This window comes from Thalassophryne amazonica, chromosome 7 (genome assembly GCF_902500255.1).
Source record: "Thalassophryne amazonica chromosome 7, fThaAma1.1, whole genome shotgun sequence".
NCBI classification, from domain to species: domain Eukaryota; kingdom Metazoa; phylum Chordata; class Actinopteri; order Batrachoidiformes; family Batrachoididae; genus Thalassophryne; species Thalassophryne amazonica.
In genome coordinates, this window is record NC_047109.1 from 93,044,820 (window position 1) to 93,061,682 (window position 16,863).

General features: G+C 38.5%; 1 protein-coding gene across 2 annotated transcripts; it reads right to left on the reverse strand.

The window, feature by feature from the left end:
• Positions 1-8,528: 8,528 nt before the first annotated feature.
• On the reverse strand, positions 8,529-16,808 carry LOC117514556. 2 transcript variants are annotated; one of them, XR_004561899.1, is made up of 2 exons: positions 16,729-16,808; positions 8,529-10,699 (listed from the first exon to the last, which is right to left on the reverse strand). XR_004561899.1 is itself a non-coding variant. In XM_034175076.1 (2 exons), the coding sequence occupies exon 2, from the start codon at positions 13,433-13,435 to the stop codon at positions 11,948-11,950; it is 1,488 nt and encodes a 495-aa protein (XP_034030967.1). In that variant the 5' UTR covers positions 13,436-14,158; positions 16,729-16,779; the 3' UTR covers positions 11,414-11,947. The 2 variants fall into 2 exon arrangements, 1 of the variants encoding a protein (XP_034030967.1); XM_034175076.1 differs by lacking the exon at positions 8,529-10,699 and adding an exon at positions 11,414-14,158 and having other exon boundaries at positions 16,729-16,779.
• Positions 16,809-16,863: the final 55 nt, after the last annotated feature.

The window sequence follows — 16,863 nt, forward strand, 5'->3', positions numbered from 1 at the left end:
GGATGACATTTGTTCGCCCTGCTCCAGCCACTTTTGTCTGGAATGGTCATCTGAATGGTCTTCATCCCTCTGCTTTGGGGCATGGTCCTGCACACGTGCACCATGCAGTCTTCTTGCTTCCTCTTTTTCCTGAAATGACACCTGTGCATAAACTGATAAGAAATAGTTTTGGGCAAAAAACTGCTAACTGAGGGTCTGTCTTATCACAGCGGTTATACCACAGAAATATTTTCACATCTCCAGGTTGCACAACATTCTGACAAACAAGTCTAATCATACCCGTGTATCAAGTTTTAGACTCCTTATCCTGCTGGCAGAGGCCCAGTACTGCCATCCTGTTTCATATACTGTTCGCAACATATGGATGTTTCTCAATGTATCTTTCTGGGACTCAGCAAAAGGACACATCACATTTACAACACTTTGAAAATGATTATATAAGTAAAACGTCTTAAAACAGCATACTCAGAAAATAAACCAACAGTTTTAGCAGAACCAAATATAATCAGAAGCATAACAGGCCTTCAATTTGGCGTACACAATGCACAGTTAAAAAATATACAGACACCCAATTCAAAAGTATTTGAACATATAGATATCGCTATTGATTACATGATTAATAAGCAGTGATAAATGTTGATTACTGTGCACATATAAGTAATATATCCTTGAACAGCAATAAGCTCTATTGATATCTAAATGATCACTTCTAAACATTAAAACACACTCATAAATGTAACAAGTTATTCTTAGCTCAATAAAAGATAAAGCATAATAAAATAAATGTAAAAGGGAAAAATCACAAATGCTTAATGCATATTTAAGCATACGTAATGCTTAAATGAGTTGGGCAATGCTGTGTAATCTCAGACTGCGTGAACTCTTGAACTCAAACGCAAAATGGATACAATCTCGGAGCAAATTTCTGCATTGCAAAGGAATGTGTTGCTGAGGACCGGAGAATATTCTTCATAAATTTGGACTCTAGACGGTCAGAGGTGCAGTAAATGGAATTCTGTATCTCTCTGCCTAACATCAGCATGGCAGCCTTATCAGCTCCTGAAGGCCAAATTCCCTGCTCTCACCCCAGACGGATCTACGGCCTTGTTGAAGGAATTCGCCTTCACCTTCTCATCTACCCCCCCCCCTCCCTCAGCCTTCTGTTGCCTAGCAACATCAGACTTTACACACACACGGACAGAAATAGACAGTAATATACATTAATTTATTGGTTCGTGATATTGTGACGAAAAGCGCCTCATTTTCGTCACGGCAGCACAAATTCATTCTAATTAATTCCGTGATGGCTGCACGAAATTAAAAGTGAAGCAGGGGGGTCGGGATGGTTATGGTTAGGGTGGGGGGAAGAAGTAAGATTAGGTTATGGTTAAGGTTAGGGTCGGGGGTAGGAGTAGGGTTAGGAATAATGAGTTAAAAAAAAAAAACGTCACGAAAATTTGACTCATTTCATCACAGGAGCAAGAAAAAAAAAACGTGAGACTGGGCTGCTGCACACAGCGCACCCTGGCTTCCTCCCTGCCACCTCAAAGGCAGCACGATTTTTACTGCTGCAGCCTTCAACTCCGCAAGCTGGGCGGCGCGGGCCCCTCCTACTGTGGCCTTCACCCACTTTGCCTCAATTCGGATGATGGACTGCTTCAAGTTTAGAGCACATAAACAATGTCAAATGTATATGTGTTGTGTTTAATTTTGATGTGTGCCATTATTACGGTAAACAAGTAATAATTGTGGATTAATTGCTGTATCTTGTCTGAGGTAATTGGAGTGTAAAAATAATTGCCCTTTTAGGGATCAATAAAGTTGTCTGAAGTCTGAAGTAGGATATATATTCCTTCAGTCTCCTGACAGAACTTCATGGTTACGTTTCATTTCCCCTTGTTTCAAATACAGTGAGGAAAATAAGTATTTGAACACCCTGCGATTTTGCAAGTTCTCCCACTTAGAAATCATGGAGGGGTCTGAAATTTTCATCTTGGGTGCATGTCCACTGTGAGAGAGATAATCTAAAAAACATTCCGGAAATCACAATGTATGATTTTTTAAATAATTTATTTGTATGTTACTGCTGCAAATAAGTATTTGAACACCTGTGAAAATCAATGTTAATATTTGGTACAGTAGCCTTTGTTTGCAATTACAGAGGTCAAACGTTTCCTGTAGTTCTTGACCAAGTTTTCACACACTGCAGCAGGGATTTTGGCCCACTCCTCCATACAGATCTTCTCCAAATCTTTCAGGTTTGGAGTTTCAGCTCCCTCCAAAGTTTTTCTGTTGAGTTCAGGTCTGGAGACTGGCCAGGCCACTCCAGGACCTTGAAATGCTTCTTACTAGAGCCCCTCCTTAGACCCCATCCATTCTCCCTTCAATACGGTGCAGTCGTCCTGTCCCCTTTGCAGAAGAGCACCCCCAGAGTATCATGTTTCCACCCCCATGCTTCATGGTTGGGATGGTTTTCTTGGGGTTGTTCTCATCCTCTAAATATGGTAAGTGGAGCTGATTCCACAAAGCTCTATTTTGGTCTCATCTGACCATGACCTTCTCCCATGCCTCCTCTGGATCATCCAGATGGCCACTGGTGAACTTCAAACGGGCCTGGACATGTGTTGGCTTGTGCAGAGGGACCTTGCTGCCCTGCAGGATTTTAAACCATGACAGCATCATGTGTTACTAATGTAATCTTTGTGACTGTGGTCCCACCTTTCTTCAGGTCATTGACCAGGTCCTCCTGTGTAGTTCTGAGCTTTCTCAGAATCATCCTTACCCCACAAAGTGAGATCTTGTATGGAATACCAAGCTGCTTGCCTGTTGTCCTGTAGTCCATCCCAGCCTTGTGCAGGTCTACAGTTTTGTCCCCGGTGTTCTTAGACAGCTCTTTGGTCTTGGCTATGGTGGACAGGTTGGAGTGTGATTGAGTGTGTGAACAGGTGTCTTTTATACAGGTAACAAGTTCAAACATGTGCAATTAATACAGGTAAAGAGTGCAGAATAAGAGGGCTTCTTAAAGAAAAATTAACAGGTCTGTGAGAGCCAGAATTCTTGCTGGTTGGTAGGTGATCAAATACTTATTTGCAGCAGTAACATACAAATAAATTATTAAAAAATCATACATTGTGATTTCCGGATTTTTTGTTTTAGATTATGTCTCTCAGAGAGGACATGCACCTAAGATGAAAATTTCAGACCGCTCCATGATTTCCAAGTGGAAGAACTTGCAAAACGTGCACTATATATATATATATATATATATATATATATATATATATATATATATATATATATATATATATATATATATATATATATATATATATATATATATATTAGGGCTGGGCAACGTTAACGCACTAACGTTGCGTTAATTATTGAGGTCATTATCGCCGACAATTTTGTTCCTCCGCTTAACGCTGCGGTTTTTTTTTTTTTGTTTTGTTTTGTTTTTTGTCCTTTTATGACTGTTGCTCGTTGCCTTTTATTTTGAAAGCGTCAGTCGGGGGCGAGCTTATGCTGCTCCTTCCTGCTGATAGCTGAGTTCACACAGAAAACGACACGAGGATCTAGAAAAGTACAGGCTATGCAATGCACAACAAAACAAAATGCAGAAAGACGCCGAACTTTTGAATGGACATTTTCGGTACAAAGTTCTACAGGATCGGGCCCGGATCTTTTACGCATCGTTCGTCATCGGTAAAAAAAAAAAAATCTTGAATAATCTCGAATAGCCGAACGTGTCCCCGCGGTGAACACAGCTTTTCGGTGGTTTTCATGTCAACATATAGTCCGTAAATGATACGGATTTTTCCGAGTTTCAGAGTCATACGGACGTACAAATAAAGTCAGATATTCAGGGTTTGGTTTGTAATAAACTATTTCTGCAGCGCGGCTCCACTTTGAAACCATGAACCATTGAAGCAATGCTTCGGTCCAGTAGCTCGTTGGTTCTTTGATTCACTGCTCTTCAGAAACGGAAAGCCGCTTCTTAACCCCTCGCAAAGCCATTAAAATATCGTCAGTCACTTTTGTGTGGATTAAAGTCACTAACTGGGACTTTTGTCTTGTTGCTGTCAAAAAACGAGAATCGTCCTCCGTTCCGTTCACACAGCTCGAAACGCTGCGCGGCTGAGACAGAGTCCGGTCGGAATTAATAACTTCAAAATGAATCGCCGCTTTAAATAAAATGACACCTCTTTCCAAATGTAACACAGACAAGAAACTACAATCGACTAAAACGTTTTTTTTCCTCCCAAAATGAAACGTGCTGTATTTTCTTTTCAAATTACATCCTGAAGTGAAGCACAGCAGCTGTAAGCTCAGCTCAGATTTATGGAAACACATTCATGCCAATGTCTGAAAGGAAATGCTTTTGACAAAAACTACAGATTTTGTTTATTCCTATTTATGTCCAGAGATCAAGGATTCACCATGTAGCGTTCATTATGTACAAAGTTTAAGGATCCAGTGACCAAATTCATATTTATTTAAGACTCAATAAAATGTTCAATTTCAATTCAGTTGAATCTGCTTATAAAGTGCCAAATCACAACAAAATCTAAATATACTAAAACAAATACATCACAATTGTACACATATCAAATTGTGGTATGTGTACAATTGTGACGTATTTGTTTTAGTACATTTAGTCATGGACATGAATATTGTTATTTTGATATGAAACAGGATAACAAATGACCTGCCAGTGGTTTTATATTTGATTTCATTAGTGTGTTTCAGTTGAAATTTACTTTTTCAAATAAAACTGCTTTTAAGCGGCTTTTGAATTCATTTTTTGGATTTCACATATACCATGCGATTAATCATGATTAATCACAGAAAGTCATTGAGTTAATGCGGTTAAGATTTTTTGTGTTTGCCCACCCCTAATATATATATATATATATATATATATATATATATATATATATATATATATATATATATATATATACACAGTGAGGGAAATAAGTATTTGAACACCCTGCGGTTTTGCAAGTTCTCCCACTTAGAAATCATGGAGGAGTCTGAAATTTTCATCTTAGGTGCATGTCCACTGTGACAGACATAATCTAAAAAAAAAAAAAATCCAGAAATCACAATGTATGATTTTTTAATACTTTATTTGTATGTTACTGCTGCAAATAAGTATTTGATCACCTACCAACCAGCAAGAATTCTGGCTCTCACAGACCTGTTAATTTTTCTTTAAAAAGTCCTCTTATTCTGCACTCTTTACCTGTATTAATTGCACCTGTTTGAACTTGTTACCTGTATAAAAGACACCTGTTCACACACTCAGTCAATCACACTCCAACCTGTCCACCATAGCCAAGACCAAAGAGCTGTCTAAGGACACCAGGGACAAAACTGTAGACCTGCACAAGGCTGGGATGGACTACAGGACAACAGGCAAGCAGCTTGGTGAGAAGACAACAACTGTTATGATTATTTATTAGAAAGTGGAAGAAACACAAGATGACTGTCAATCTCCCTCGGTCTGGGATTCCATGCAAGATCTCACTTTGTGAGGTAAGGATGATTCTGAGAAAGCTCAGAATTACACAGGAGGACCTGGTCAATGACCTGAAGAGAGCTGGGACCACAGTCACAAAGATTACATTAGTAACACATGATGCTGTCATGGTTTAAAATCCTGCAGGGCAGCAAGGTCCCCCTGCTCAAGCCAGCACATGTCCAGGCCTGTTTGAAGTTCACCAGTGACCATCTATATGATCTAGAGGAGGCATGGGAGAAGGTCATGTGGTCAGATGAGACCAGAATAGAGCTTTTTGGAATCAGTTCCACTTACCATGCTTAGAGGATGAGAACAACCCCAAGAAAACCATCCCAACCATGAAGCATGGGGGTGGAAACATCATACTCTGGGGGTGCTCTTCTGCAAAGGGGACAGGACGACTGCACCATACTGAAGGGAGGATGGATAGGGTCATGTATTGCGAAATTTTGGCAAACAACCTCCTTCCCTCAGTAAGAGCATTGGAGATGGGACATGGCTGGGTCTTCCAGCATGACAATGACCCCAAACACACAGCCAGGGCAACTAAGGAGGGGCTCCGTAAGAAGCATTTCAAGGTCCTGGAGTGGCCTGGCCAGTCTCCAGACCTGAACTCAATAGAAAATCTTTGGAGGGAGCTGAAACTCCAAACCTGAAAAATTTGGAGAAGATCTGTATGGAGGAGTGGACCAAAATCCCTGGTGTAGTGTACGCAAACCTGGTGAAAAACTACAGGAAATGTTTGTAATTACAAACAAAGGCTACTGTACCAAATATTAACATTGCTTTTCACAGGTGTTCAAATACTTATTTGCAGCAGTAACATACAAATAAATTATTAAAAAAATCATACATTGTGATTTCCGGATATATTTTTTTTAGATTATGTCTCTCACAGTGGACATGCACCTAAGATGAAAATTTTAGACCCCTCCATGATTTCTAAGTGGAAGAAATTGCAAAATTGCAGGGTGTTCAAATACTTATTTTCCTCACTATATATATATATATATATATATATATATATATATATATATATATATATATATAGCTTATCCTTGCACACGCTGTTTGTTGAACATTTTCCTCTACTTGCACACATCTTGTGTGTGTTTTTTAAGAGCTGACGTAACATGTGAATTTCTTCTCTGTGAGATAAATAAAGTTTATCTTATCTTATCATCTGAGTCGCCCAAAGTAATTGTTGCCACAAGAATTGCCACAAAGTGATTCCAGCATCACCCAAGGATTCTCCAAAGACCGCCAACAACTCAGACGTCCAGTCATGTTAGGTCACATAGGAAACGTCAAAGAAATTTGTCCTTACTGCGCTCTTTGGTCTGTTGCCATGATTCCACTTTGTCTCCGACCTTGCCCCTTTAACAATCTCAGTTTTGCAGATTTGTAATTTTCTCCAGTTTTCTTCATTTTCTTTCCTACCCAGTCTAAAAGTGATACATCAGGCGAACGTTATGTCTCCACTACTGCGAATATAATATCAGCCTTTTGACCCTGTGGTGGTTTATGTTAGTGTTTGTCCTAAACTGTTCGGAGTGCACCACTGTTCTCAACCAGCCCAGTCTCACTTTTTTTTCGTCCCCCCGTCACAAAATTATTCAAATTTTCGTGACTTTTTTTTTTAACTCACTATTGCTAACCCTACTCCTACCCCCAACCTTAACCATAACTACCCTGAGCCCCCCCGCTGCACTTTTAATTATGTGCACCTGTCACGGAAAGAATTAGAATAGGTTGAAGTGAGATTACACCAAGTATTCTTATTTGTAATGGTGATGGACAAGTTGACGGACAAGATCAGACAGGAATCTCCATGGACTATGATGTTTGCAGATGACATTGTGATCTGTAGTGAGAGTAAAGAGCAGGTTGAGACTAGCCTGGAAAGGTCGAGATACACTCTGGAGAGAAGAGGAATGAAAGTCAATAGGAGCGAGACTAAGTACATGTGTGCAGTAGAGAGATGGAGAATAGAGTGCAGGCAGGGTGGAATAGGTGGAGAAAGGCAGCAGGAGTGATTTGTGACTGAAGAATATCTGAGAGTGTACTGGAGTGATGGGGAAAGTCCCCAAGAAAGTAGTGGGACCAGCTATGTTGTACGGCTTAGAGATGGTGGCCCTAACAAAAACACAGGAAGGAGATGAGGATGGACAGGATTAGGAATGAACATATCAGAGGGACAGCTCAGGTGGGACAGTTTGGAGACAAAGTCAGACAGGTGAGACTGAGATGGTTTGGACATGTGTAGAGGAGGAACCTAGGGTATATAGGGAAAAGGATGCTGAGGATGGAGCCATCAGGCAGAAGGAGAAGAGGGAGGCCAAAGAGGAGGTTTCTCGATGTGCTGAGGGAGAACATGCAGGTGGTTGGTGTGACAAAGGAAGATACAGAGGACAGGGTGAGAAGGATACAATTGATCTACTGTGGTAACCTGTAACGGGAGCAGCCAAAATAATAATAAGAAGAAGAAGCATGTTAATGGTGTTAGCACTTTTAGCAGCCATTGGTAGGTCCACTGAGGAAATAGGCAGCTTTTACTGTCCACACCAAAGTAAACTGTTTGGAGAAGCACCGTGCAGTACACAAAAATATGATTTAATAAATTTGATTTAACGATTTAATAACCCTCTGTTAACCCTCTAATAATCCTCTGTTTTGTTTTATTTCCTGCGATGCAAACCTGGCATTTTGTTCTGTATATACACATTCATTTTCTGAATAAGTTTGAAATTAAAAAACAAAGTTAAGGTACACGTATGCTGTCCCGGTGATGGCTAGACCGGAGCATCGCCGTATTTAAATGACTGGAATGACCCGGAAGTTATACAATGTCCACGTGATGTAAGCACACTGATCTTTTTTTTTTCCAAATCTTTATTTCAACAAATACAATAACAAACAGTAAAAGAACAAAAGACAATAGAAAACGATACAAAAGGAAAAAAACAATTTAAATAAATTGTACAATAACAAAAGTAAAGGGATTCATTATAGCAACTGACAGTTTTATGACATTCGGGAGAGTCTATACACTTAATACTGTTTATATTATATTGTTCAAATTCAGTCAGACGTTTGCGTAAATTAGGAGTCCTTTTCAATACTCTGCATTTATGAATATTGAATTTACCAAACAATATTGAAAGGTTGATTTTTTTTTTTTTTTTTTTTTTTTGAACAAGGGGGTTTCACACTTTATCAATACAATTCAAGAGTACCTCTGCATATTGCTCATAGTAATAGAAGTAGCTTGAATTCCAAGTGTACAACATTTCTGTATCTGCTATACAATGGGGGAAACTATCAAACTTACACAAAGTAAATACTGGGCACCATAGAAGACCTGCAAGGGGTGGCACACAGACGGTGTGTCAATCTCAGGGCCAGAGAACAAGATGAGTGATTGGCCGTAGCGTCCTTCAGATGTTGTCACACACTTGAGAAAAGGCACATTGTTCACAATAACTCAAAAGCAACTAAGCGGTATTAAAAAAAACCAAACACAATTTAGAACACAAGTGCATTATCTTAAGTTGAGTCTTTCAATATATAATGCACAACTAGTCCATATCAGCCTGTCACTCACTGGCAATTGGTGAAAAAGCATTGCAAATATTCATAGTTTTTAAGGCCTTTTGATTTTCAGAAGAATGTAGATATAATTCATATTCTATGTTGAATAATTGTAAGACTGGTTTTTGATTGGAGAATTTACATGGATATAGAATTTTCCAAGAATAAGAATTAAGTTAATGACAAATGTTTTTTTGTGATTTACATTACATTTAAACACACCAAATATAATATGTTTGTATTTCAAACAGAAATCCCCGTGTATTTTATTGCACAAAAATGTAGCACAATCTTGCCAAAACCTTTTTGTGTAGGTGCAGGACCAAAATAAGTGGAGAACCATTTCAGGCTGATTAGAACAAAACGAACCGTTAATGTTAATATCCTTTTTGAATTTAAGCATAAAATGTTTCACAGAATAAATTTTATGGAGAATTTTAAAGGCGATGTCTTTGAATTTATTTGTAACCAAATTTTGGGGGGGAGTAACCAGATCTTTTCCCATGGAAGGTCAACAAAAAATGTATACCACTATGAAATTGAAATTTCTATGAAATTACATAAGGCTTTGTTGCCATATCTATCTGAAATAACGCATGTATTGCTCTGTTGCCATTCCTGCGAGATGTAAAGCATATTTTCCCACACTAAGTTTTGCATGGATTGACAACAGAGACAACGGTTGCAGGAGAGACATTTCTGCATAACATCATCACTCCAGCTGGGATTGCTTTAGTAACCTTATCAAATTCCTTTAAAGAGACAGAAAATTAAAATTTTCTAATAAATTCTTGATGACTCAATAAGTGTCCATTGGTAGTGATTAGTTGTGAAACTGAGAAGATATTTTTGTGAAACCAATTTTGTAGAAATAAACTTTTTCTGTTATGCAGAATGTCTCCATTATTCCAGGTGTAATAATGGTGAGGAGAGAAGTTGTGTTTGTAGACCGGTTTCCATGACAACAGTGCTTGTTTATGGTATTCTGACAATTTCAGGGGTATCTTGTTTATTTAGTAGTTGCAGACTAGCAAGAATGGAAGTCCACCAATTTGACTGAAAACATATTTGGGTATAAAACTCCATAAAGACGAATCATTTTTGAGAAAGTATTTTAACCAACTGATTTTAAAAACAGAATTTAAGGCGGAGAACTCTAAAAAGTTAAGACCCCCATTCTTACAGGTATCAATAACAATACATTTATGAATGTAATGTGTACGTTTTAGCCATAAAAAACGTACAAATTCGTGCTGTTCCAGGTATGTAGACCATTTAGCTGCTTTCCACACAGCGTCCCTGTAGCAGCGCTGGGCAAACTGTATAATGACCACTCTGGGGCGGACCAGGCCATCGGCAGGCCTCCGCTTTTCCCCCAGATGGTGGGCAACATCCACCTTTTGAGCTATCTGAACCTTGAACTCTGGTACAACCTGCTGAAAAATGTTGATGATTTTCTCACACACATCCTCCTGGTCCAACTCCAGTAAGTTGATCAGTCTCAGGTTCATTCTTCTTGATTGTGACTCCTGTTCGTCCAGTCTTCTTAGCGCTGTCTTCAAACTGCTCCATGTCAGCGACCTTCTCCTTTAACACAATCACTTTGTTGTTTGCTACAATCAAGTCAGTAACTACACTTTCAATATTGACCTCCATGGTGGTTAGTTTACACACGAGTGAGTCACATCTTGTATTAATTAGAGCTTTTACAGCTTCAAATTAAGCATGCATCTGGTTTATCAAAGAACTAACTAACTAAGAACTAACTCTGTTACATAAGGCAGCAACATGGAGCATTAAGTTTGGCACCAGCAGCAACTAGGGGAGTATAACCCTAGTCAAGTCCATTAACTGACAACCGCCCTTAACATAATTAAAAATAAATAAAATAAAATTGAGGGTATAATTAATGTTCCTTGCTGCTGTCAAATGTATCTAAAGCACAGCAGTGTCCTCTGTTCTCATGATGATGAATTTCTATATTTACCTATTTTGAACTGAGGCTAAGGCTCATCCACGGATAACAAAAGGGCTGCAAAAAGTGTGTACGATGAAAAATATGTTATATAGAGTTTATCAGAAGTAAATCCGAGAGGCAGAGATTAAATATAAGCACTATAAAAATAAATTAACAACCATTACGCGGAACTGTAAAAAAATCATACTTTGGAAAAATACTAAACGATAATAAAAATAACATAAAGGAAACATGAAAAATATTGAATATAGTGCAGCAGATACCTCAAATCATTTTTCGCTTGGTGATACAAGCACTAAATTTGGAACAGAGGTGCTTCAGGACCTACTCTCTTAGAAAAGGTCGCTATCCAGGTAAAAAAAAAGGCCACCATTTTCCAAGATGGCTGCCAATCGAACTGGTTTTTAAGCTTGTTTTACCTATAGTTTAATTGAATAACCATATCTGGAAGATGTAGCAATGGAAATATATGATTTGGAGCCTAGAAAATCCAATTATGCAGTCAAAAAAAACAAAAAATATTGAAAAATCAGGTAATTTTATGTAAATTATGTAAATGAACACTCGTTCAATGATGTTTGCAATCTGCTAAATTTCCAAAAACATAACACCAATGATTACGTTTGTTGCTTTGGTATGAAACAAAGTCTCTGTTGATGTACAGTTTGCATAAGTTCTTTTCAGTCATCACATTTGCAGGAACATAACTGTGTACACTTGAGGCTGAAGTGATAGCATTTGCATCTTCCTCGGCAGTCAGTCTTGCATCCACATTTTGTCAGTTGCTGGCAACTCTCTGCAATTGCAGGAAGCTTTGACCACAGAACTTTCCAGATCTCACCATCTTTTATTCAACCCCAGTTGGCGGGGCTTTCAATTTGCATTTCACACACAGTAGCCTGGCCCCATATATAGGCAGCTTGGAAGACAGACCGTTTTACATGCTCGAAGAGGGATGCACTTGTCGATGGAATGGCATCATACGGTCTCTGTTTCCGAGCAAACAAGTCCAGTCTTGCCTCATCAACCTTGTTTGCAGTGCTGTTCTTGTCATACATAATGATGACAAATTTCTCAAGAATGTTCAAGTCAACATCTTCTATGACTGCTGGATATTTACTGAGCTTATTGAAGACATGGGTCACTTCAGGACAAAAGTCCCATGCTTGCCATGCTGTTTTCTTGCTTTTGCCATGGAAAGATGATACAACATCGCAGCCAGTGAAGGCATGGAAGAACAGCATACCATTGGACTTCTCTGGGCCAAGATTCAACACAGTGTCATGGACTGGCAACCACCTGATGGAATGACCATGGCCAAACTCAATCCACAGCATTTCCAATCCTACATCCTGGAGAGTTGCAAAATTGCTGACTGCAACAACAAGAATATCTGTATCACTTGCCTTAACTAACACAGATTTTGCCTTTTGCTTGGCTGCATCAAGAGCATGTGTGAAGATTCTGGTGTCAGCTTCTTCATGGTTGCATGGGCTCAAGCTCTCCAGACTGATGGGTTTGTTGGACAGAGCCTCTTTGCCTTTGGTCACAATTACAACATTTTCAGCACACAGGGATACTATCTTGTCAGCCAGGAATTCAAAAAGCTCAGTCTTGTTGTCATTGTCTCGCAGAAAATGTTTCCAGTTAGGTGGAAGCTTGGTTTTGTCAGTCACCCTACGTCGATCTCCTTTACCCCTTCTTGACCTTGTCTCAGCCTTTAAGCTTGAAGTCCAGTAAACATCAACAACTATGTCTGTCCTCTCATATTTTGATGAGTATGTTTGAATTTTGGGAACAACATCTTGGATGGCATATTCTTCAATGGTTTTGGATGCCTTTGGAGACAAAGAATACACAAGAGAAGACCCATCAATGCATTCACAGTCTGGTTGTGTGTCAGGAGGAACAATGATAGCTTCCAGAATGTTGGCAAGTTGTGACTTCTGACCAGTGTGGAGTTTCCCTGAGTCACTCAGTGCTGCAGGAAAAGACTGATTTTCATGATGGAAGAATTCTGAGAGATCAGACTCTCGTGACTGACAAGAAATAAAGAGCTGCGAGAACAGACGGCAGTCATCTTTGAGCACCTGCTTCTTTATGTCACTGGAAGATGTCGCTGCCTCTTGGTGAAAGAAATCAACTTTGTTCTTTTTGATTGACTTATAGAAGAAGGAAGTCTCATCATCCATACCATTGAAAAAGTCTCTGAAGGCTACTTGACCTTTCTCAAAATGAGTTGCTACAAGTACAGCAGCACTTGCATGTGCAATCAATTTTGTGTCTAGTGTGAGCAGGTCATTGGATTCTTCTTGGAAGGGATTGCACAAATCCTTCATCACACCAAACAACTTCTAGACCTTGTTAGTGAACAATTTCTGGGACTGACTGGTCTGTTCATGATGCCTGATATCTTCATTTGCTACTTTTGCCTGAGATGCCAACTCATACTGATTGACTAACTGGCTCACTTCTGGTCCAGACACCATCCATCGTGTTAGTGCAGATGGGTCCTCTGTAATTCCAGTGGCACCACCATCACCTTTGACAACTGCATTGGCCTGTTCATGCGCTTGGTCTATGGCTGCCATTTTTAAAAATGGTGGCCATTTTGGAATGACATTGATACTATTAAGTTCTCCTGGTCAGAATGCATACATTTTGATATTTGCATTACTCAGATGTTTTGATTCCTTGACATTCTGAGCTGAAAACACCCTTTTTCACCTTTAACGTGGTGGCCATCTTGAAAAATGTCGGCCATTTTGTTTTTTCACCTGGATAGTGACCTTTTCTAAGAGAGTAGGTCGTGAAGTACTTATGTACCAAATTTGGTGCTTGTATCATCAAGTCAAAGATTCTTATGTTATATTGACTTAAGCTGCCTCACTAATAGTATTTTAACAAATCAACCCAAAGCAAAGAACTGCCCAACATACTTTACTTATAATAATAAAGATGAATATGACTTGAACCAAGTTGTGAACAGTTTTAATACATTTTTTGCTAATGTTGGGCCAGATTTGGCAACTGACATTCCACACACTACATGGGTGAAACAGCTATTAATTGATAGAAATCCATACACAATGTTTCTTACCACAGTTGATGATAGGGAGATGATTATGGTAGTCAGCACATGTAAAAGCAAAAAGTCAACTGATCATAATGATGTACATATGGCCTTAGTAAAGCAAATTACAGAAATTGCTAAACCATTAACTTATATATTTATAAATCATTTCAAACTGGAATTGTCCCAAATGGTATGAAAGTGGCAAAGGGGATACCTCTATTCAAATCTGGTGACAAACATTTTTTACTAACTACAGGCCTGTCTTTATTGTCACAATTTTCTAAGATATTGGAAAAACTTTATAATAACAGATTGGATAAATTTATTGAACGACACAACTTGCTTGATGACAGTCAATATGGGTTCAGAGCGAAAAGGTCCACTGCACTGGCTTTGCTCGATGCAATAGAAGAGATCAATAAACATGTGGACCAAAGGGAATTAGTAATTGGTTTATTTATTGATCTAAGAAAGGCTTTCGACACAGTTGATCACAATATATTATTAAAAAAAATGGAACTTTATGGGATCAGAGGAGTGGCTCTGAATTGGATTAAAACCTATTTACAAAACCTGAAGCAGTTTGTTGAATTTGGGGACTGCTGTTCTTTGTATCTGGACATCCTTTGCGGGGTTCCCCAGGGCTCTGTGTTGGGACCAAAATTATTTATTTTATATATCAACGATTTATGTAAAGTTTCTGATGTGTTTAAAGCAGTTCTCTTTGCTGATGACACAAACTTGTTTTGTTCAGAAGAGAATTTGCAACAATTATTGTTTGATTTAAGAACTGAAATGATAAAGTTGAAGAGTTGGTTTGATATTAACAAACTGTCATTAAATTGGTCTAAAACTAAAATGATATTTGGAAATTATAAAAAGGATGTACATATACAGTTAAATATACTTGGGGTAAACACAGCATGTGTCAAAGAGAATAAGTTGTTAGGTGTGAAAAGTATTGCAGTATTAAGGCAAAGCACATTCTTGATGGCAAATCACTACACACTCTGTATTGTGCATTGATTGCACCTTACTTGATGTACTGTGCTGAAGTCTGGGCCAATAACTATAAAACTATAGTGCAACCATTATTCATCCTTCAAAAAAGAGCATTAAGAATAATTCACAATGCAGGGTATCTGGATCATACCAATCCATTGTTCATTAAATCGAAAATATTAAACTTTATGATATAATTTCATTCAAGACTGTTCAATTGATGTATAAAGCAAAAAAATAAGCAATTACCATTTAGAATTCAAGAATATTTTTTATGCAAAGAGAAGGAATTTATCATTTAAGGGGTTTGTGTCATTTTAAAATTGCTGGCGCTACTGTGGCTCCATTTGTGGTCCTAAAAAATGGAGTAATCTACCTGAGAAACTCAAGCAATGTCCAGATATCAACCGGTTCAAATATTTATACAAAGAAATGGTATTCGTATTAGATGAAAGTGGTTGTGTTGTATGAAGGTACTGTACTTGAACCTTTTCTACTGAAATATGTTAGGTGGTAAGCAGCTTGTATTGGGAGCTGTTGGAAAATATTTGTTTTCTTTTAATTGTAATAATGAGCTGCTGTTGTTCAGATTTTGTTTTGAAATGAACGTTTATGAACAGGCACATATGACTGGTTTGATTTGACTTCAAGGAGGGGTGTAGGCGTTGATAAGCTTTGCTTCTGCCTACATCTTTAGGCACCGTGTACATTGTTACATTGTCTTTTTGACTACTTTACGAGTTTTGTTGTTGTATATGAGTGAAATTTTGTTGCATGGGTGTCTAATAAATTCAATTCAATTAAAAAAAAGTTCAATTCAATTCAATAAAAAAATAAAAATAAAAACCGTCAATTATTCGTTTAAGGGCAACAAAAACCTGCTGGTTACTGCCGCGTTACTGCTGTTTGTCACGTGACCACCGTGTCTTCCGGCTCACAACTGGTGTTGTGCTGAATTCAGTACCCCTGCCATGAAAAGCAAACCGCTTCGCGGGAACGCGCATTTGAACCTCGTTGCCTTAAACTCACATTTAACAGTACAGATACACAGTTTGCGCTGAAAAAATGTACACAAATCAATATGATTCTTATTCTATGTCACGTTCTCTCCAGATATGTGGAAGTGAAGAGAATATGTTCATATTTACGAGCACTAATTGGCTGCTTTTGTTAAGTCGGAACGAGCATCTGCTATTATTATATTTAGTTTATGACGTTTCATCACACATGATGGTGTTTGTTTTAGTGTTTATTTGTTAAAATGATTTAAATTTTATTCACTGACGTTATGAATGAATATGCAGCTTGAATCACTGTGGAACGTTTGAGGACTATTGGGATATTTCAGGGGTCTCCTGTGACCTCGCCTCCCCCTGCCTCTCATCCCCGCGCGTCCGTTGATTTGAAAGAAGGTATTAACCAGTCATTTAAATTTAAACACAATTACTCTGAGGGCTAGTCCACCACTCAGAGATTTATTGAACAGGATTTAACTGTCACAAATTTTGACAGAATTTAAGTTTTACAGAATGAGTGAGATAAACAAAAACATACCCAGAAGTTCTGAGGGTCCCAGGAGCTGTGAGCTTCCAACCAGCAATCTGGTGTCCCAGCAAGCTGACAGCAGAGAGGAACCCTGAACGGTGGGCTGGCATTTAAATTTATACCCTAAGATACTACTACAACGTC

What these genes read in the sequence shown, in the direction of transcription:
- LOC117514556 (XM_034175076.1), bottom strand. Translation starts at nt 13,435, where the DNA reads ATGAAGGATTTGTGCAATCCCTTCCAAGAAGAATCCAATGACCTGCTC.